This window comes from Symphalangus syndactylus, chromosome 7 (genome assembly GCF_028878055.3).
Source record: "Symphalangus syndactylus isolate Jambi chromosome 7, NHGRI_mSymSyn1-v2.1_pri, whole genome shotgun sequence".
In the NCBI taxonomy this organism is placed as follows: domain Eukaryota; kingdom Metazoa; phylum Chordata; class Mammalia; order Primates; family Hylobatidae; genus Symphalangus; species Symphalangus syndactylus.
In genome coordinates, this window is record NC_072429.2 from 108,114,219 (window position 1) to 108,137,709 (window position 23,491).

General features: G+C 41.6%; 1 protein-coding gene across 2 annotated transcripts in view; it reads right to left on the minus strand.

Annotated features, from left to right (window-relative positions):
* NUDCD1 (NudC domain containing 1) overlaps nt 1–23,491 on the minus strand; it is an 88,051-nt gene that overhangs the window by 54,153 nt on the left and 10,407 nt on the right. For both annotated transcript variants that reach the window (XM_055287067.2, XM_055287068.1), the window contains exons 2-3: nt 21,477–21,631; nt 1,455–1,640 (exon numbers count right to left, since the gene is read on the minus strand). In XM_055287067.2, the coding sequence (XP_055143042.1) occupies nt 1,455–1,640; nt 21,477–21,631 (341 nt within the window). The remainder of the gene's footprint in view (nt 1–1,454; nt 1,641–21,476; nt 21,632–23,491) is intronic.

Below are 23,491 nucleotides of genomic sequence, written 5' to 3' on the forward strand. Positions count from 1 at the left end.
ACCAATATTCCACAGTATCCCTCACACCTCAATTAATGCCCAAATCTCCTCCCTCTCCCACCAGTACCTAGTCAAAACTATTTTTAGCTGAAAACATCTCTGAAGGGAGCTTATTTCGTTAGGGCAGTATACGCTAAAGAAGGCACAAGGTAGATTTAAATTTTTAAATTTATTTAAAAGATAATATTGAAGGCTTAATACACACCAAGGGGATACACAAAACAAAACCAAAAGAAGTATAAGCCCATATGAAATAATGTGTGGTATTATTTTTAAGATGAAAGTGAGCCAAGTAGGTTTGTCCTGTTCAAAATCTATAGAATCCATACAGCTCAATACCAGATAAATTCCCACTCATATCTCTCCTGCCCATTATTCTCAAAATACCTTCCAACTGTTTCACGTAGCTGTGCTACATACCACATTACTTGTTTTTCAGAAAAATAAAAGTTGTTACTAAAGGCCAAAACAGAAATTGTCACAGTATCCAATGAATATTTGAAACTGTGAATGCAACAGGCTCTTGTAAATAGGCTACTGCTGTTTTGGTTATTTACTGTGTATATTGAACATACTATAATTTGGTAGTATAACATTTAGTATAACTTAGTAAAGTAGGTAAACCATTTGGTTCTAAGACCTAACTGGTTTTTCTCAAGTAATTAAAGCCTGGTCTTTGTAGGCATCTGTTGGTCAGATGAAATTATTTTTTAAGACATAAATATATTAAGCTCGAATCTCTTTATTTACCCAGAACTAAAGGCTACCTGCTGAGTTTCAGACAGTAGCAATATTACAATACACTTATTAGCATAACTCAAAGGAGCTGAAGCAGTAAACTAAATCTTTTGATGATCTACTTGGCATCATTTTCTTCTACTTTCAAAAACTGTAGTTCTAGAGAAATTAATTCCTTATTTATTATATTAAAACCCTAACCTACCCTTTAGATTTATATCTAATTTTTAAAATTAGAGTAAAAATGTTGTCTTGGAAATTGGCATATAACTATATATTTATATCATGTATTTTTCTAAGTAGAGAATATTCTGGTAATTTGACCACTATTTGACCAATGTAAACATCCCAGCAAATCTAACATAACGGCAGAGGAGAAAAACATCCTAACATAAGCTTTTGGTCAACTCTTCTTCAAGAAGGAGGAGGCAATGTCAATGCTTAATGAAGTACTCTACGCATATAAGATGTCTGCAGAAAAATGAATGCAATTCTTGACAACTGCACTGACTCCAGATCAAAACAGGAGTGGTTAATGTAACAGTTTGTGAAAAATATACATTTTATAATTTAGTTAAAAAGAGATCCAAAACATATATATCAAACAAACAACAGATCACATGTAAACCATCCTCGAAAAGTGTCATTTTAAAATAAGTAGGGTGTAATTTACATATATTTTCTAGACTTTGCATAAGTCTTAAACAAACTCTCACCTCCCATTTTTCAGAAGCGCTATTTCCACGTTCACCTGTTCCAATGACATACAATCTTCCAGTTCCATCTGACAAGGTAACCCAGGTAGAAGATGAGAAATGGATAGATGCACAAAGACGGTTGTCACATGCTGTCAAATCTGTAGGAAGTCGAAACACCTCTCGTGGTTTTCCTAAGGCAGTGTCCTAAAAAGAAGACCAAATATTACACATTAATCTCTTCCTCTTCACTGATCCACACACGCAAAATAAATATCTGCAGTGTGATGGTTTCTCTCCTTTTTTTAAGAGTTGGAGTCTAATTCCTCTTCCTTTGATGTGAGCTGTCCTACTGATTCAGTTTTAACAAAAATATATAGTAGATGTGACAGATGGTATGTGACTTCTAGAACTAGGTCATAAAAGACTTTACATTTTCTACCTCACTCTCTCTCTTGGATCACACGTTCTGAGGGAGGCTAGCTACTATGCTATGAATACGCTTAAGGTAGCCCCATGGAAAGACCCACATGGGGAGGAAATGACGGCTCTTGCCAACAATCAGCATTCCATGAGTTAATCATTTCGAAAATGTATCCTTTAGCCCTAGTCAAGGCTTCAGATGACTGCAGCCCTGGCTATCATTTTGGCTATAAACTCATGAAAAAATCATGAGCCAGACCACCCACCTGAACTACTCCCTGATTTCTGACCATAGAAACTGTGTGATATGATAAGTGGTTATTGTTTCAAGTCACTAAGTTTTGAAGTTGTCGTATGACAGAAAACTAATACAATGCAGTAATCTAGTTTTCATTCTCTTAAAGATCAGTATTTTTAACTCACTAGTTAAAAATACCACATCATGTTCAAAATGCCTACAGAGACACCAATCTGCGGTATGAAAACACTGTATTTAGCCTGCTACGAATCTAGGGTTTTGTTAACACATTTTAATTGGACTATGTACTTATAATGTAAAGTTATGAGTTGCTGCTACGGTTGGTTTGAATGTGGTATCCTCCCCAAAAGCTGAGTTAAAACCTAATCACCAAAGTGATGTTACTAGAAGTTAGGGCCTCTGATCATTAGGGCTCCACACTGGTGATTGGGACTAAGTAACCTTAGAGAGGGGACTGAAAGAGGGAGTTTGTCTCTTTTTCCCCCTCTGCCTTCTGTCATGTGAGGACATATTATGCCTCCTTTCTGGAGGATGCAATGTTCAAGGCATCATCTTGGAAGCTTACCAGACACCAAACCTGCCAGTACCTGGATCTTGGAATTCTCAGCTTCCAGAAGTCAGAGAAATAAATTTCTGTTCTTTATAAATTACCAATTCTCAAGTATTTTGTTACAGCAGCACAAATGGACTACAACAGTTACATCATTAAAATGTTCTACAAAAGAATATATTTTTAAAGGTCTATAATTCAGAAGATAAACTTCCTCTCATATACCAAACTGCACTCAAATTCAACCATTTGTTTTTGTTGCTAAACTTTACAAGTTTTTCTATAGGAGAAAAGTAACCCTTTATATCCATATTTCATTACCTGCTCCTAGAACTTAGATCTATATATGCTATAATATTTAAACTGCATACAATGTCCTTACTGGCCACAAAATTTTTGGTGACCCATTTTTTCTTTCTAAAGCACCTAATTTAGCTTTCTCCGAAACAGCACCTTTCCTTCCTTTCATATTTTACTGCTTTATATAATATTAAATTAAATAATAAATACACAATGGCAAGCAGAACTCACATTAAGTTTGTAGAATGATCAAATCCGAGTATCAGTGATCTAAAACCACAAGCAAGAAACAGAATCATACCAGCATAGTATTAAGTAGCCTATTAGTAGTAAACATTAAGCTTACTGTGGTCTTCCATCAGTATATTTTACAGAGAGAACAGAGACTATCAATTAACCCATTCCGTCTGTTAAGTGGAGGTCAATTAAGATAAATTTTACTGTAGGTCACATCATTTAGTGCATGACGTGGTATTTCCAGTTAGTGAAATAAAAAGAAAACAGACTAGCCCACAAATGCTACTGGGACACCAGAGAACTTCTGGGAAAAATTAAACTTATTCTCTCCCTCATACCATAAACAAAAATATTCCATATTCCAGAAGATCAAGTGTCTCAGTGTGTTAAAGGAAAGGGAAAATAATACTGTTCTTATAATCTCAGGATAGAAAAAGTCTTTCCACATGTAAATAAAAGGCATGTAAGAGAAAGGGAGATAAGTATTTGTCATAAATATAACTCAGGGCTAATATGTATAACATAAAAAGAGCCCTTAAAACTTAACAAGAAACATATGATTATTTAAAATGTTTAGGGGGATGGGCAGATCATGGCAGACGGGAGGCAGGACTAGATTGCAGCCCAATTCTGATGGACAGAGCGACCTATGGAGCCTCGCATCATGATTTTTTGCTCCAGAATGACTGCAGGAATAAATCAGGAAAGCCAAGAGAACCCACAGACCCTCTGAAGGAAGTGGATTGCTCCTACAGGACCCGGGAGACACCCCAAATACGGTGAGTACCCGAACTGTGGAAGTGGGAAAGAGAGATCCATCCCTCAAACACACACCCCCACTATAGAACCTGAAGGTCTAGGTTATGGGAGAAGACTCTGACCTTACCTGGAACTGAGTCAACTGAGAGAGCTGAGCAAAATACAGGGGTAGAGGAAGCAGCAGGGAAAGCCCTGTCAGCTCACTCGGTTCCCTGACAAACCATTTCTGCCTGTCCTCACAGGGGTCCTTCGGGAGGGCAGCCAGAAGCACCAGGGAAAGGCCACAGGGAAAAGGAAATCGCCAGCTGAACTTTGTAACATTTTGAACTGATGGAGAAGTCTCCTACCCAGAACTCAGGGAAGGGCGTGAATCTGGTGGGCAGACTCTACAGGCGGGTGAAGAAGGAAAGCCATATTTGCTTTTGCATCTGGGAAATGGGTAGCCTGGGGCAAGTTCTCAGCCCTCCATGCCCACTACTTGGAAACAGACTTGGTGCTATTGGTGGAGGCATGGTGGGAGTGAGACAGGCCCCTCAGATTGCATGGGAGTTGGGTAAGGCCTGTAACTGCTGGTTTTCCCCCACTTCCCTGACCAATCTGCATGCCTCAGCAGAGCCAGCCATAATCCTCCTAGGAATATAACTCCAGTGACCTGGAAACCTCAACCCCATCCCCCACAGCAGCTGGGGCAAGAAATGCCCAAGGAGAGCCTGAGCTCAGACACACCTAGCCCTGCCCCCACCCAGTGGTCCTTCCCTACCCACCTTCGGAACTCTAGACAAAAGGCATATACTCTTGGGAGTTCTACAGCCCCATCCACGGTCTGTTTCTCCCCATACTACCACAGCTGATGCTCTCTGGAAAGCACCACCTCCTAATAGAGAGCCAACCAGCACAAAAATAGTGCATTAAATCACCAAAGCTAAGAACCCTCACAGAGTCCATTTCACCCCGCTGACACCTCCACAGGGACAGGTGCTGGTATCCATGGCTGAGAGAACCCCAAATCGTACACAACACAGGACTCCGTGCAGACAACCGCAGTACCAGCCTGAAGCCTGGTAGACTTGCTGGGTGGCTAGATCCAGAAGAGAAATAACAACCACCACAGCTCGGCTCTCAGGAGGACACATCCATAGGAAAAGGGGGAGACTACTACGTCAAAGGAACACCCACGGGACAAAAGAATCTGAACAACAGCCTTGAGACCTAGACTTTCCCTCTGACAGAGCCTATCCAAATGAGAAGGAACCAGAAAATCAAGTCTGGTAATATGACAAAACAAGGTTCTTTACCACCCCCAGAAAATCACAATAGCTCACCAGCAATGAATCCAAACCCAGAAGAAATTCCTGATTTACCTGAAAAAGAATTCAGGAGGTCAGTTATTAAGCTAATCAGGGAGGCATCAGAGAAAGGCAAAGCCTAATGTAAGGAAACAAAAAAAATGATACAAGAAGTGGAAGGGGAAATATTCGATGAAATAGCATAAATAAAAAACAATCAAAACTTTAGGAAACAAGGGACATACTTATAGAAATCCAAAATGCTCTGGAAAGTCTCTGCAATAGAATCAAACAAGTAGAAGAAAGAAATTCAGAGCTCAAAGACAAGGTCTTTGAATTAACCCCATCCAACAAAGACAAAGGAAAAATAATAAGAAAATATGAACACGCCTCCAAGAAGTCTGGGATTATGTTAAATGACCAAACCTAAGAATAATCGGCATTCCTGTGGAAGAAGAGAAATCTGAAAGTTTGGAAAACATATTTGGGGGAATAATTGAGGAAAACTTCCCCAGCCTTGCTAGATACCTAGACATCCAAATACAAGAAGCACAAAGAACACCTGGGAAATTCACTGCAAAAAAATCGTTGCCTAGGCACATTGTCATCAAGCTATCTAAAGTTAAAGTGAAGGAAAGAACCTTAAGAGCTGTGAGACAAAAGAACCAAGTAACCTATAAAGAAAAACCTGTCAGATTAACAGCAGATTTGTCAGCAGAAGCCCTACAAGCCAGAAGGGATTGGGGCCCTATCTTCAGTCTTCTCAAACAAAACAATTATCAAGCAAGAATTTTGTATCCAGTGAAACAAAGCTTCATACACGAAGGAAAGACACAGTCTTTTTGAGACAAACAAATGCTGAGAGAATTCACCACTACCAAGCCACTATCAGTTCTCTGAACCCAAGCTAAGCCATCATATCCCTTGTGACCTGCACGTATACATCCAGATGGCCTGAAACAACTGAGGATCCACAAAAGAAGTGAGAATAGTCTTAACTGATGACATTCCACCATTGTGATTTGTTCCTGCCCCACCCTATTGACAGGATATATTCTCCCCGCGCCCTTAAGAAAGTACTTTGTAATATTCTCTCTGCCCTTAAGAATGTACTTTGTATGCCTATCCCAAACCTATAAGAACTAATGATAATCCCACCACCCTTTGCTGACTCCTTTTTCGGACTCAGCTCACCTGCACCCAGATGAAATAAACAGCCTTGTTGCTCACACAAAGCCTGTTTGGTGGTCTCTTTACACAGATGTGCCAGACATTTGGTGCCGAAGACCCAGGACAGGAGGACTCCTTTGGGAGACCAGTCCCCTGTCCTCTTCCTCACTCCGTGAGGAGATCCACCAACGACCTCGGGTCCTCAGACCAACCAGCCCAAGGAACATCTCACCAATTTCAAATGCGGTAAGCGGCCTTTTCACTCTCTTCTCCGGCCTCTCTTGCTACCCTTCAATCTCCCTCTCTCACTACCCTTCAATCTCCCTGTCCTTCCAATTCCAGCTCTTTTTCCTCTCTACTAGAGACAAAAGAGACACATTTTATATGTGGACCCAAAACTCCGGCACCAGTCACGGACTCAGGAAGACAGTCTTCCCTTGGTGTTTAATTACTGCGGGGACACCTGCCTGATTATTCACCCACACTCCATTGGTGTCTGATCACTGTGGGGATGCCTGCCTTGGTCATTCACCAACATTCCCTTGGTGGCAAGTCAAGTGTGCGGATGCCTGCTTTGGCTGCTCACCCACATTGCAGCCCAGGGCTGCTCACTACCTCCCTTCTCCCTGCTTCTACCCTCTTTTCTCTGGGCTTGCCTCCTTCACTATGGGCAACCTTCCACCCTCCATTCCTCCTTTTTCTCCCTTAGCCTGTGTTCTTAAAAACTTAAAACCTCTTCAACTCACACCTGACCTAAAACCTAAGCATCTTATTTTCTTCTGCAACACCGCGTGGCCCCAATACAAACTTGACAATGATTCTAAATAGCCAGAAAACGGCACTTTTGATTCCTCCATCATACAAGATCTAGATAATTCTCATAAAATGGGCAAATGGTCTGTGGTGCCTGATGTCCAGGCATCCTTTTACACATCGGTCCCTTCTTAATCTCTGCTCCCAATGAGACTCATCCCAAATCTTTCTTCTTTCTCTCCTGTCTGTTCCTTCAGTCTCCACCCCAAGCTCTGAGTCCTGTGAATCCTCCTTTTCCACAGACCCATCTGACCTCTTCCCTCCTCCCTGGGCTGCTCCTCGCCAGGCCAAGCCAGGTCCCAACTCTTCTTCAGCCTCCACTCCCCCACCCTATAACCCTCCTATTACCTCCCCTCCTCACACCAGGTCTGGCTTAGTTTCGTTCTGTGACTAGCCCTCCCCCACCTGCCCAACAATTTCCTCTTAGAGAGGTGGCTGGAGATGAAGGCATAGCCAAGGTTAATGCTCCTCTTTCTTTATCAGACTTCTCCCAATCAGCGTTTAGGCTCTTTTTCATCAAATATGAAAACCCAGCCCAGTCCATGGCCCGTGTGGCAACAACCCTTAGACGCTTTACCGCCTTAGACCCAGAGGGGCCAGAAAGCTGTCTTATTCTCAATATGCATTTTATTACCCAACCCACTCCCTACATTAAAAAGAGCTCCAAAAATTAGATTCTGGCCCTCAACCCCACAACAGGACTTAATTGACCTCGCCTTCAAGATGTACAATAATAGAGAAGAGTTGCAATTACTTGCCTCCACTGTGAGAGAAACCCCAGCCACATCTCCAGCACACAAAAACTTCAAAAAGCCTAAACTGCAGGGGCCAGGCGTTCCTCCAGGACCGCCTCCCCAAGGATCTTGCTTCAAGTGCCGGAAATCTAGCCACTGGGCCAAGGAATGCCCATAGCCTGGAATTCCTCCTAAGCCGTCTTCCATCTGTGTGGGACCCCACTAGAAATCAGACTGTCCAACTCGCCCGGCAACCACTCCCAGAGCCCCTGGAACTCTGGCCCATGGCTCTCTGACTGACTCCTTCCCAGATCTTCTCAGCTCAGTGGCTGAAGACTGACTCTGCCCGATTGCCTTGGAAGCCTACAGGACCATCACAGACACTTTGGGTAACTCTTACACTGGAGGGTAAGTCTGTCCCCTTCTTAATCAATACGGAGGCTACCCACTCCACATTACCTTCTTTTCAAGGGCCTGTTTCCCTTGCCTCCATAACTGTTGTGGGTATTGATGGCCAGGCTTCTAAACCTCTTAAAACTCCCCAACTCTCATGCCAACTTGGACAACATTATTTTATGCACTCCTTTTTAGTTATCCTCACCTGCCCAGCTCCCTTATCAGGTCGAGACATTTTAACTAAATTATCTGCTTCCCTGACTATTCCTAGGCTACAGCCACATCTCATTGCCGCCTTTTTCCCCAGTTCAAAGCCTCCTTCACATCCTCCCCTTGTATCTCCCCACCTTAATCCACAAGTATAGGACACCTCTACTCCCTCCTTGGCAACCGATCATGCAACCCTTACTATCCCATTAAAACCTAATCACCCTTACCTCACTCAATGCCAATATCCCATCCTACAGCACGCTTTAAAAGGATTAAAGCTTGTTATCACTCGCCTGCTATAGCATGGCCTTTTAAAGCCTATAAACTCTCCTTACAATTCCCCCATTTCACTTGTCCAAACACTGGACAAGTCTTACAGGTTAGTTCAGGATCTGCGCCTTATCAACCACCCCATGGTGCCAAACTCATATACTCTCCTATCCTCAATACCTCCCCTCCACAACCCATTATTCTGTTCTAGATAAACCTAGCTGACCCCATAAATCCTAAATCCTTTCCCCACTTCCCTTTCCAATCCTTAAAAAACAGCCCTAAAAGCTGCTCCCACACTAGCTCTCCCTAACTCATGCCAACCTTTTTCATTACACACAGCTGAAGTGCAGGGCTGTGTGGTTGGAATTCTTACACAAGAGCCGGGACTGTGCTGTGTAGCCTTTCTGCCCAAACAACTTGACCTTACTGTTTTAGGCTAGCCCCCACATTATTCCTGATACCACACCTGACCTCCATGACTGTATCTCTCTGATCCACCTGGCATTCACTCTATTTCCCCATATTTCCTTCTTTCCTGTCCCTCACTCTGATCACACTTGGTTTATTGATGGCAGTTCCACCAGGCCTAATTGCCACTCACCAGCAAAGGCAGGCTATGCTATAGTATCTTCCACATCTATCCTTGAGGCTACTGCTCTGCCCCCCTCCACTACTTCTCAGCAAGCCGAACTCATTGCCTTAACTCGGGCCCTCACTCTTGCAAAGGTACTAAGCGTCAATATTTATACTGACTCTAAATATGCCTTCCATATCCTGTACCACCATGCTGTTATATGGGCTGAAAGAGGTTTCCTCTCTACGCAAGGGTCCTCCATCATTAATTCCTCTTTAATAAAAACTCTTCTCAAGGCCGCTTTACTTCCAAAGGAAGCTGGAGTCATTCACTGCAAGGGCCATCAAAAGGCATCAGATCCCATCGCTCAGGGCAACGCTTATGCTGATAATGTAGCTAAAGAAGCAGCCAGCTTCCAACTTCCGTCTCTCAGGGCCAGTTTTTCTCCTCCTCATGGGTCACTCCCACCTACTCCCCCGCTGAAACTTCCATCTATCAAACTCTTCCCACACAAGGCAAATGGTTCTTGGACCAAGGAAAATATCTCCTTCCAGCCTCACAGGCCCATTCTATTCTGTCGTCATTTCATAACCTCTTCCATGTAGGTTACAAGCCGCTAGCCCGTCTCTTAGAATCTCTCATTTCCTTTCCATTGTGGAAATCTATCCTCAAGGATATCCCTTCTCAGTGTTCCATCTGCTATTCTACTACTCCTCAGGGATTGTTCAGGCCCCCTCCCTTCCCTACACATCAAGCTTGGGGATTTGTCCCTGCCCAGGACTGGCAATTGACTTTACTCATATGGATTAAAATTTCACTGATGAACGGAATACTTACTGAATCAGTATAACGTATAAGAATTGTATTAAATAAGTGCTTTGACTTTTTGCCATGTCATGTATTTATCACCAAACTTTATGAAGTTAAAATTATTAACCACACTTAGAAGAGAGGTTCAAAAAAATTAAATAATTTGCCTGGAGCTCCACTGCTAGAAAATGACAGGGGCAAGATTCAAATCCTGATAAACCCTACTCCAAAAGTTGGTTTTCTTTCCCCTACTCCACATTTGCTTGAGAAGAAACCACTTCTCAAGATTTTCTAAATAAATTAATACTTCAGATCTCAACACAATTTCTAGTATACTCACCCCCAACCCCCCAAACCAACCTTGAATATAACTACTATATTCAGTTTTTCTTCAGGCCTCTAAACAATATTTTTAATGCAGATGCCTGGGTCAATATAGATGTAGTATAAAAATTATAATGGCCACATATTATATATAAATGACACTGTAAATAAATAGTAAACAAGTGATACATAAACTATATATATGTATAAAAAACATCTTTAAACATATTTTGGGGCCCTCTTAGTTGCAGCTATAGGTAGAGAATCTTTGAACTAACAAAGTAGTTTTCTAGTAAATATAGATTTATAGAAAGGGCTACTCAAGTTTAAAAAAATAAGCAAGTGGGGATACCATTTACTAGCATTATTAGATACTATTTACTAGTATTAAAAGACAATGATATTTAAAACTTTGCCTAAAGGAAGTGATCTTTTTCTGGACAAACCCTTTTCATCATTAATAACCATTAACTTTATTTGGAAGAAAGAATATAAAAAGTTCCTTTTTCCTTTTTTTTTGTATTAAACGCACAGTTCTAAGAATTTACCCCCCTCTTTATTTTTTCTTTTCTTTCATCAGGCATTGCAGCTCAAAAAATGTTACTCTGAAATAATGGCACTTCAACATGAAGCAGCCTCAAGGTCTTTCTGGCCTCGCCTCCCTTCCTGTGTCTGCCAAGCACAGGATGAAGCTATTCTCTGAAGTTCCTTCATCTACCTATAAACTGGACCTGCCAAAGAGAAACACAATTGCTTTCCCTGAAATTTCATTCACCAGAGAAGATTAAAACTTCTATCACAGAGGAAGAGGCTGAAAATTAAACACCCCACCTACAGCCTAGATGAACTTAGTCACAAACCATTGTCTGCCCTCCATCCCATTCAATTTCCAAAGAAAAGTATTAACTAATCATTGTCTGAGCATTAGGCCCATTCATTCATTTCCCCCTAAAGATCATTTGCTATCCCGCATTTCCCCCATGTACCCTACTGATCAAATACAAGAAGGGTATGAATAAGGGTATATAAGCATCTGTACCCCACTGGGTTACTGGGTAGTCATTTTCCTGGATTCTGCCATGTACACATGTTAAAATATATTTATATGCCTTTTTCTCATATTAATCTGCCGTTTGTCAACAGATTTTCAGCAAACTTTCTAAGAATAAAGGAGACACTTTGCCTTTGTCTCTACACAGGTAAGTAAGTGGTCCCCTAATAATTAACTCAACTGTGAAAACAAGCTGACATTCAGGCCTAGAGATGAACATACTGACATAAAACTGAGCTCCTCTAACAAATAGTTGTAACCTGTCATTCCAAGATGCAGCCTCACACATATATTCTTACCAATGAAATCCAGTAACTGCCCCTTAGACCTTTAAGTACAGATTAAAGAGGCACTATAAGATGACACTCTTTTAGTAACAGAAACAAATTAGCTTTTCAGGTAAATACAAAACAAATTATTACAGAAATAATTTCCTAAATACTAAGAAACAGAACACATTACTTTAAAATAAGCCATAATATCATATAAAATAATGATATATTAAAAAACCAAATTTTAAACACTTTTTTGCTTTCCCAAGGCATTTTTCTACTTCCTTAGCACACTTCTTCCCAAGGGACATTTCTCTAAAATGAAGGACTGTAAACCTACAAGTTAAACTTTCTTGTAAGTAGTGTATTCTGTCTTTATAAACCAGTATGTAGACCTGCTGCCACCTGCTGGCTCCAGACAGTCTGAAGACCTAGCAACCTATGGCTTTCAAGTGTTGGGTCCCATAGCATTCACTTTTACTACAACAGTTCAGATTTAACAAAGGTGGTCATTTGTACATCAGTCACAGAAAAGGAGCCTGTCTAGGATTTGTGCACGTGTGCCTTTGATGAAAACAAAAGAAAACAAAAAAAATTATTAAACAATAAAATGGATATTGGAAGAGCTGTTTTCTGCTATAAGCCAATAGTCTAGTTAGTGGTCAACATTCTCTACCTGCCCGCACCTAACAGAAACTCAGAGTAGGTTGATTTCATTTGTTGCTGATGAGAAAAATAATAAGAAATAAGTGTAGTTTTCTTCTGTATCCCAGGTACAAAATTTCTTAATACCTGGTCATCCCTGGACCACAAGCAAAACCACCTGAGGTGCTTGATAAAATGCAGGTTCCCAGTCCATGACCAACCCTGACAATAATGAATCAGAATTTTGGGAAATGGTACCTTGACATTAGTTTTTGTTTTGATCAATTACTCCACAATTATTCCGAGGTACAATATGGTCTGAGAACCAAAGAAAATTAAGCAGAAAACAAGCTGTAAGAACCTAAAACATGGTTCTGTAAAAATAAACTAACACCCTTTCTAAAGCTTGATTAGGTAAAAAGAGGAAAAATATAGAAAGGAAAGAGAAAAGAGAGAAAAGACAACAATAATCTTAAGAGCATAACGCATGCAACTTTATAGCAGCATATTTGGAAACCTAAGAGGAAACTGATGGTTTCCTCTAATAAAAATACATATTACAAAATTACCCTAGAAACACACTTTGAATAAACCCATTACTGCACAAAAAACTGAACAGGTGATTAGAGAAGTAGTTGCTCATGCCTGTAATCGTCCAGCACTTTGGGAGACTGAGGCAGGCGGAGCTCTAGAGCCTAGGGGTTCAAAACCAGCCTGGGCAACATGGTGAAACTCTGTCTCTACTAACACATAATATCCGTCTCTATTAACAAGAAAAAAGGAGAACTGGTAGAGTACTGTGGCATTCTGGAATAAATGAGTTCAAATCCAGGCTCTTACAAACATCCCTACGCCTCAGTTTCCTCAACTGTAAGATGTAGATAATAATAGTATCTCGTATATCAGGATAATATCAGGATATTATCCTATGAGAAAGGATCCACAGGATCCATTGTTCTGTGGATTAAACAGTATGTGTAAAGTGTTTAGAATTGTTCCTGATATGTAATAATCTCTATGCAATAAAAGTTACCTGACATTATGATTTATTCTTATCATACAGTTCTACTGCTCTCAAAGAAGGAATATGTGCAAAAAACCTAGCCAGTGTTTGTCTCCCATAAAGTGATACCCCAACGCATATACCAGTAATATCTCCTTATATTTGCATAATGCCTTCCACTTTTCAAAGCATTTTCACACACCTTGCTTTAACGTCTAAAAAACCTTATCATTATTCTTATTTTCTTTGAAACTGAAGCCAAGGATATATGCAGACTGCTGTACCCTTTTTGTCAGCTACATATTACCATGTAAGTTACCTGTACACTCATATTAGCACCTAAAAAGTATAACATATAAGTTACCTGAACTTATATGTGTAAGTATACATATAAGTACTTGAACATGTTAAGAGTAATGGTAAAACCATTATTATTTTTGCACCAACCTATACATTAGTGTCCTACACGGAGTAGGTTTTCAATAAACACGTTAAAATGAACTCATTTGGTAAGTCTGTATTAAATGTCTAGTTCCCTTTCGACTAACTACCCTACCTCCCTAACAACAAGTATTAGAGCTACATCACATGTGCCACATGATACCTATGGAAAAGTAAAATAAATTATGAATATGGATGGTACTACAAAAATTAACACTTTCAGATTTACCATAATGTCATCTGACTTCTTGAGTCAGAAAATTGGTAGAATAAATGTTATTGGCAAACTTTATGGTACAGCAAATGCTATCAACAAATGCCCTATTCATTAACACAAAAAGGATTAAGGAAAAACTTTCACGCACATACACACAGAACTCTACATCAAAATCTATTTGATCATTAAAATTTATTTGATCAGAGAGATCAGAGCATAGCCACTCATAAAAATGCATGTCTTGTTAGGTAACAGGGGTACCTTAATGGCGCCGGTTCTGGGTTCTTCTCCCCTCCTGGACCGGGCACTGTCTGAACTCGCCAAAGGAGGGCCAATCAGAAAGAAGCATCTCCCGCCTTCCCTTGGACCCGCCCCACGTAGGCCCAAGGGATATAAAACCCAGCACACCAGCAGCTCTCTCTCTCTCTCTCTTCTCTTCTCTCTCTCTCTTCTCTTCTCTCTCTTCTCTTCCTTCTCTTCTCCTCTCTTCTCTTCCTTCTCTGCTCGATACCTCCAATAAAGATCTCTTGACCGCGACCGGTGTAGTCTGATCCTTGCCCGGCCTCTTTCATTGGTGCCGTGACTCGGATCGGGACTCCCCACTTCCTCTCAGTGGGACCCCGATCCTCTTCGGGCTCGGTCCAGACCCCGGCCAGTCTTGGCCCATTTTCCTGTTTGCCGACCTCTCCACCCAACACCGGCCTCATCTCGGTAAGTCTCCCCTCCTGGTGTCCAATACCAGCCGACCAACTCCCATCTCAGCCGCCCGTTCTCGGCCGCCGTAAATCTTACTCTAGACTCGGCCTGCAGGGAACGGAGTTTTCTCCCTCTCCTCCTCGCGTCTCCGGCCTGGGGCCCCCTTCCCTTTCTCGTCTCAAAAATCCTGGTACCAGGTGGCCCGTGGTCCTCGGCCATAGTCGGCCCCTCAGTCCTTTCGCTTTGGTGACGACCGAACCGGAAGCTCTGAGTCACGTCGCAGTGTTCGGCTATTAGGGGACGCCCTACTTAGCCCTCACTGCATATCCTCTCGTAGCCCCACAATGGGAGGCTCCGCATCCCTGCCGGCCGACTCTCCCCTACGATGCCTCCTAAACAATTTGTCAGCCCTAGGCTTAGCGGCCGACCTCAAACCAAAACGTCTAATTAAATACTGCACACAAGACTGGCCCACTTACCCCTTAGATAACCAAAACAAGTGGCCCCCTTATGGGTCCCTCAATCCTGGTATCCTCCAGGATCTCTATAACTATTGTGAGCGAACAGGAAAATGGGCAGAGATCCCGCACCTCCATGGGTTTTTCCTCCTAAAGGCCCTCAAACTGTCACCCTCCCTGACCCCCCTCATTCCTTCCGCTCCTGACTTTGATCCCGCCGATGAGCCCCTGCCATATCACCAACCACAGCCCTTCCCCCGCTGCCGCCCAGCCCGCAAGGGCCTCGCCCCGGCGGCAGCCTCACCTCCTTCCGCCAACCCCGGCCTTCCTTCCCCGTCCTCTCCAACCTCTCCTACTTCCTTTCCTCCACCTTTCAGCCCTCCTACTACTCGCTCCAGATCTCACCTCCCTGTCCTCGCTCCTCTGCGAGAAGTAGCAGGGGCAGAAGGCATCGTTCGCTTCCATGTCCCCTTTTCTACGGCTGATCTTTCACAAATCGAAAAACGCTTAGGCTCCTATACCTCCAACCCCGCTTCACATATCAAAGAATTCCAGTATCTTCTCCAAGCTTACAGCCTCACCTTTCACAATATTTACATGATCCTCTCTAACACCCTTCTCCCTGAGGAGTGCCGGTGAGTCTGGGAGCAAGCCTGCACTCATGCAGACCAGGTCCACCAAACAACCCCAGCCCTGCCCACAGGGGCTCAAGCAGTCCCTGAGCAAGAGCCTAACTGGGATTACAACACCCAAATTGGCGTCGCTGCCCGGGACCACTTCGCCACCTGTTTAATAACCGGGCTGCGTAAAGCAGCCCAAAAGGCAGTCAACTTTGAAAAACTTCACGAAATCGTACAAGAGAAACATGAAAACCCATCCGCCTTTATTGACCGCCTTACACAGGCACTCCAACAATATACCAACATAGACCCAGAAGCCCCTGATGGCAGGCAGCTTCTCATGTCCCATTTTTTTGCGTAAAGCTTCCCAGACATTAGAGCTAAATTAAAGAAGCTAGACAGAGGTCCCTTCACCCCGCAGACCGAGATTCTGGCCACTGCGTTCAAGGTATACCATAACTGTGACGAGCAGGCGAGGAGGCAAAAGTGTCAAATGCTGGCTCAAGCTCTCTGAGCCCCTCCTCGGCCAGCTATAAACACTGGTGACTGTAAGCCACCATTTGCCCACCATCAGCCCCCTGGGCCCTGCCTCAAGTGTGGCAAAGAAGGGCATTGGGTCCGTGAGTGTCCCAATCCCAGGCCTCCACACAAGCTGTGTCCAAAATGCCACCAGCCGGGTCACTGGGCCGTCGACTGCCCCAACTCCCGGAGGGGGGTTGGGCCAGACCCCGGCCCCGGCCCCGCCCCCGACCTCTTAGGGCTGGCCATTGATGATTGACAGAGCCCTGGGACTCCCCCCGCCCGACGCACACTATCACTGCACAGGAGCCCAGGGTACCTCTCACAGTAGATGGGCGCCTCGTCACCTTCCTCCTCGATACACGAGCCACTTTCTCGGTTCTGCAGGAATTTTGGGGTGTCACTTCCACTTCCGGCCCTCCTATAGTCGGGGTAGGAGGCCAAACCATGCGCCCAAGAACTACCCCACTTTTATCCTGCTCCTTCTCAGGTCACCTCTTCTCTCATAGGTTTTTAGTTATGCCCCAGTGCCCCCTTCCCCTATTACGAAGAGATATCCTTTCCAAGTTTAGAGCAGCCATCACTTTTAATCCCATAGCTCTCCCAGACTCCACCTCCCTCCTCGCCCTAGTTGCCAACTCAACTGACCAACCCCACACTCCGTCTTCCTTGTCCCTATCTGTCAACCCCACAGTCTGGGACACTGCCACCCTCTCACTGGCTCACCTTATACTCCTACTGTGCCCTGTCCACAATCCTCACAGTCCTCCCATACCCCTCTCCCACAACGCCCCTGTTCAGCAGGAAGTAGCCAAACGAACTACAACGCCCATTTCCCCACTTCTTAAAAAACAAAAAAGGGAGGAATGTTAGGTAACAGGGGTACCTTAATGGCGTCGGTTCCGGGTTCTTCTCCCCTCCTTGACTGGGCACTGTCTGAACCCGCCAAAGGAGGGCCAATCAGAAAGAAGCATCTCCTGCCTTCCCTTGGGCCCGCCCCACGTAGGCCCAAGGGATATAAAACCCAGCACACCAGCAGCTCTCTCTCTCTCTTCTCTTCTCTCTCTTCTCTTCCTTCTCTTCTCCTCTCTTCTCTTCCTTCTCTTCTCCTCTCTTCTCTTCCTTCTCTTCTCTTCCTTCTCTGCTCGATACCTCCAATAAAGATCTCTTGACCACGACCGGTGCAGTCTGATCCTTGCCCAGCCTCTTTCATGTCCTATCACTTTAGTTGGCTTATACACATTGGGCCTAGATAGTAATTCTTAGTAGAACATAGGACTAGCAAGAAGCAGCAACTAATACCTAAGAGAGTAAGAGGCCAGATTGCACCTCCTCTGATCCAACAAGAAACAATCAGAATTTTATACTATCTGTTTTAGGAGTCACCTGGAGGAAAATATTTATTACCAGGAAATGTCTAACTCCTTTCTGAACATTTTGAGATAAACACTACATTGCTAATACAGAACTCATACCTATACTTTGATTAGAAATAACAGGAGGAAGATCCTATTCAGAATGCAAAGCCAACTCCCAACAGTAATAATGAACTTTACACAGCTATTATCCATTCAACAAATATATTGATCAAGCCTTCTGCTGGGTGCTAGAACCCATGGCCTTGTCCAGGGGGTGGCAAACTACAGTCCACAAGCCAATTCCTGCCCATTTTATGTTTTTTTTGTTTGTTTTTGAGACAGACTCTTGCTCTGTCGCCCAGGCTGGAGTGCAGTGGCGCAATCTCGGCTCACTGCAAGCTCCGCCTCCTGGGTTCATGCCATTCTCCTGCCTCAGCCTCCCGAGTAGCTGTGACTACAGGAAACTGCCACCACGCCCGGCTAATTTTTTGTATTTTTAGTAGAGACAGGGTTTCATCATGTCAGGCAGGATGGTCTCGAACTCCTAACCTCCTGATCCACCCGCCTTTGCCTCCCAAAGTGCTGGGATTACAGGCGTGAGCCACCACGCTAGGCCCATTTTATGTTTTTGTAAATAAAGGTTAATTGGAACACGGCCACACTCATTTGCTTATAAACTGTCTATGGCTGATTTCACACTACAACAGCAAAAGTGAGCAACAAGAGACTATCTGACCCACAAAGCCTAAAATAGCTGGCCTTGTGCAGAAAAGCATATCAACCTCTAGACTAGAGGAAATTCATAGCACATGTAGATTTGAGAGCCAATGGTGTGAATATTCCTAGGGGAACAGAGGTAAGATGTCAAGGCAAGCTTGCTAGATGACAAAATGGTTACCCGGGACTTAAGTAAAGATTGCAAAGCAGACTGACACTGAATTAAAAGTATGCTCCAGGCAGTTAATCAATGAGAAAAGGACCAGAAGAAATAGGATACAGCGCATGTCTCAGGAACTGCAAGAGTTTAGTATGGCTAGAATGTAGTATACAAAGTGCTATAAGGCAAGGTTGGAGAAAACTCGGCATATAAACGTATATGCAAAGATGAAAAGTTTATTTTAAGCATATATATTATTTTATTGGGGAGCCTGCCCCAATATTCACGTAGGTTCTTTTCTATTTTCCCTAAGCGTCGGCCAGCTTGAGAAATAAAGGGACAGAGGACAAAAGAGAGAAATTTTAAAGCCGGGCGTCCAGGGGAGACATCACATGTCGGTAGGTTCCGTGATGCCCCCACAAGCCGCAAAAACCAGCAAGTTTTTATTAGGGAGTTTCAAAAGGGGAGGGAGTGTGTGAATAGGTGTGGGTCACAGACATCAAATACTTTACAAGGTAATAGAATATCACAAGGCAAGTGGAGGCAGGGTGAGATCACAGGACCACGGGACCGGGGCGAAATTAAAATTGCTAATGAAGTTTCCGGCACCATTGTCATTGATAACATCTTATCAGGAGACAGGGTTTTGAGATCAACCGGTCTGACCAAAATTTATTAGGCAGGAATTTCCTCTTCCTTCTAATAAGCCTGGGAGCGCTATAGGGAGACTGGAGTCTATTTCACCTCTGCAGGCTGGACCATAAGAGACGATCATGCCCAGCGGGGGCCAGTTCAGAGACCCACCCCCAGGTGCGCATTCTCTTTCTCAGGGATGTTCCATGCTGAGAAAAAGAATTCAGCGATATTTCTCCCATTTGCTTTTGAAAGCAGAAAAATAATGGCTCTGTTCCGCCTGGCTCACCGGCGGTCAGAGTTTAAGGTTATCTCTCTTATTCCCTGAACAATTGCTGTTATCCTGTTCTTTTTTCAAGGTGCCCACATTTCATATTGCTCAAACACACATGCTGTACAATTTGTGCAATTAATGCAATTATTACAGGGTCCTGAGGCGATATACATTCTCCTCAGCTGACAGGATTAAGAGATTAAAGTAAGACAGGCATAGGAAATCACAAGGGTATTGATTGGGGAAGTGATCAGCGTCCATGAAATCTTTACCATTTATGTTTAAGAGACTGCAGTAAAGACAGGCATAAGAAATTACAAAAGTATTAATTTGGGGAACTAATAAATGTCCATGAAATCTTCACAATCTACGTTCTTCTGCCATGACTTCAGCCGGTCCCTCCATTTGGGGTCCCTGACTTCCCGCAACATCATTTTGTGTTTATACTTGCAAAAAACAACAACAGATAACCCACCACCTCTGGAAAGACACACAAAACCAATAAAGACATTGCAGGGGAAATAATGGATACTGGAGACAGGATAGATAAAAGATGGGATCAAGGGGGCTTCACTAAATACCTTTTATAACTTTTTTGTTTTTTAAATTACATGAACACATTGCCTATTTAAAAATTACATATTAAAAACACAGATTTTGCCATGAAGGAAATATTAAAAGAATTTCAGCAAGTGATAATATTAAACACGCAAATTAGACAGACTACTCTGTAGATGCAATGCGCAGGAGGGCTAGAAGGAACAGAGTACTTAGGAAGCTATTAACAGATTATTGGCTGTTTGAAGCAAATGTATTAACAATGTATAGCGGAGTTTCCAACATATGAAGGTGAAAAACATATGATAAAATTAGCTCAAACAATGAGAGGGTAAGTGAAAGGAATTATATTGTTGTAAAGTTTTCACATTGTTTTAAAAGTAAAATAATATTAGTTAGAGGCAGACTGTGGTAAGTCAACGAAAACACTATAATCTCTGTATCAACCATTTAAAAATAATACAAACAGGTTTAAATAAAAAGCCAAAAGAGGAAATTAAATCGAGTTCTAAGGACATTTTTTTTTAAAAAGAAAAACTGTGATTAATTCCTCCCACAAAAAAGTAGGAACAGAGACACCAAGGAACAAAGAACAAACAGGGCATAATGAGAAGAGCAAGATGGTAATATTAACCCAAGAATATCAGGAACTAGATTAAATTAAGTATAAATGTCAGCCCTCCAATTAAGAGAAAGACTGTCATATGGAAAAAACAAGAGCCAACTATATGCTCTTCTTGTTTAAAAACAAGAACACTGATAAACAGAAAAAGGATATAAGAAGAAAAATATTAATTTACAAATATCCAGAAATAACTGTATTAATATCAAAGAAAATTTCCAGACAAAAAATATTCACAGAACCTAGAGATGAACAGAGACATTTTATAATGCTAAAAGAATCAATTCAGTATAAACAAAACAATCCTAAATGTTTGTACCAATTAACATAGTGAAAAATACATAAAGTAAAAACTAAAACAAAAGCAAATTCACCATTATAGTTGGGGACAATACCTCGCATAGGAAAAGCAGACCTGAACAGTTACATCAGTATTAATAATATATAAAATCCATGAGAGTCGCTGCCCAATGGTGAGAGTGGAGGTGAGTAAGTGTAAATAACAGGATGAAAGAGGAAAATTAAAATTGAAATAAGAAATGGAATATTACGTAGATAGGATTCTATATACTACAGGTATGTGTACCTCACTTCTCTGGATATTAGATTCAAAAGGGAAACTTAATTATCAAATTTGCTTGATATTACATACATATATTATTACATACATGTTTCTCTTACCAGCATTACTGTTAAATTCATAATTCTTCCAAGCGTATCAATATAGTAGACACTGTCTTGATACCATGAATCACAGTGCAGGTAATTATACATTCCAAAAGCATGCATGTGTTCCAGTGTATATTGATCATCTCGAAGTTTTACCTCTGCCACAGCTGAAATACAAGAAAAGCAAACATAAACATCAAGAGTTTTGCCTCAGATAGTTTCTATCTGTAGAATGCCTACAAGGCAAAAAAATCAAAGAATGCCAATCACAAAGGCCTTCAGGACAATTCAGTATATCATTCTTTCAAAGATAATTTCTGGGAACTGTGTACAGAGGATAAACAGTAAGTAAAACTGATACGGTCCCACCTCCTTACAAGACTTAAAATACAGTGGCCACAGGAGATAGGGCTTTTTATGTCATGACCCTCTTTTAGGCACCTCTAATAATTATGAATAAAAATAACAGAAATTCTAAAATTGACGAATCTCCCATTTCCAGGAAAATGTTAAGCCCAATTTATGAAATGTTTATATACTTTAAAAATGTTTGTATATACTATTATCTCATTCATTTTAATACACATTAAGAAATTAACTTTTAAAATCTCATTATACAGTTATATAAATAAATGTAAACACAAATAATGACTTCTCCAATGTTATACTACATCTTTTCCAAGGGTACAGAGCAAAACAGTATCACAGCTGGACTAGAAACAAGATCTCCTACTTACAGAACAGAGATTTCTTCACTTAGCATTAGCTGCTTCCCTAGGTTTAAATCTAGCAAATGTGATCTCTTCCTCCCACTCCTCCTGCCCTTTCATGAAGATGGAAACTTTTATGGCTCAGAACTGCTCATGATCTGGAATTAATTTCTGCCCCAGCAGGAAACATATAAATGGATTATGCTGGGCCAATATCCTACCCTAATATAAAACTCACTTTACTGTATTCTGATGGGAACTGTTTTCTTCTTCCCCCAAATGCTCACCTGTTCCCACTTCCAATACCTGTTTTGAGTCCTGTCTGACTTATATTCATTTATACAGCAACTAATAAAAATTTAAAAATAAATAAATAAAATTTCAATAGGCATTGATGACACAGTCATGAGCCAAGAATGGAATCTTGCCAATTAGCACTTACGATACAGTGAGGAAATGGGCATTAGTCAAATAATCATATAAATTTTATACAATTTTTATGAAATAAATTTTATATAATTAAATTGTGATAAAGAATAATCACTGGGTACCATGAGAACACATAATGTAAGAGTTCTACTTGGGGAGATTAACAAAAGCTTTCCAAGGTTTGAGCCAAGATATAAAAGATAAGAAAGAATTAACTTAAGAAAGTATTTTAACAAGGTGAAAGACTTCTACAAGAAAACTACAAAACATTAATGAAAGAAATTGAAGAGGACACAAATAGACATCTCATGCTCATGGATCAGAAAAATTAGTATTGTTAAAATGACCATACTACTTGAAGCAATCTATACATTGAATGCAATCCCTATCAAAATACCAATAACATTCTTCACAGGAAGGAAAAAAGCAATCCTAAAATTTGTATGGAACCACAAAAGACCCTGAATAGCCAAGGTAATACTGAACAAAAAGAACAAATCTGGAGGCATCATACTACCTGACTTCAAAATATACTACAAAGCAATAATAACCAAAACAGCATAATGCTGGTATAAAAACAAACACACAGGCCACTGGAACAGAAACAGAATTCAGAAATAAATCCATGTACTTATAGCCAACTGATTTTTGACAAAGGCGCAAAGAATATACACTGGGAAAAGGATACCTTCTTCAATAAATGGTGTGAAAATTGGATATCCATAGCAGAAAAACAAAATTAGACTCCTATCTCTCATCATATGCAAAAGTCAACTCAAAAACTATAAAAATACCAAAAGGAAACAGAGAAGAAATGCTTTAGGATATAGGTCTATGCAAATATTTTATGGTTAAGACCTCAAAAGCATAGGCAAGAAAAACAAAAAG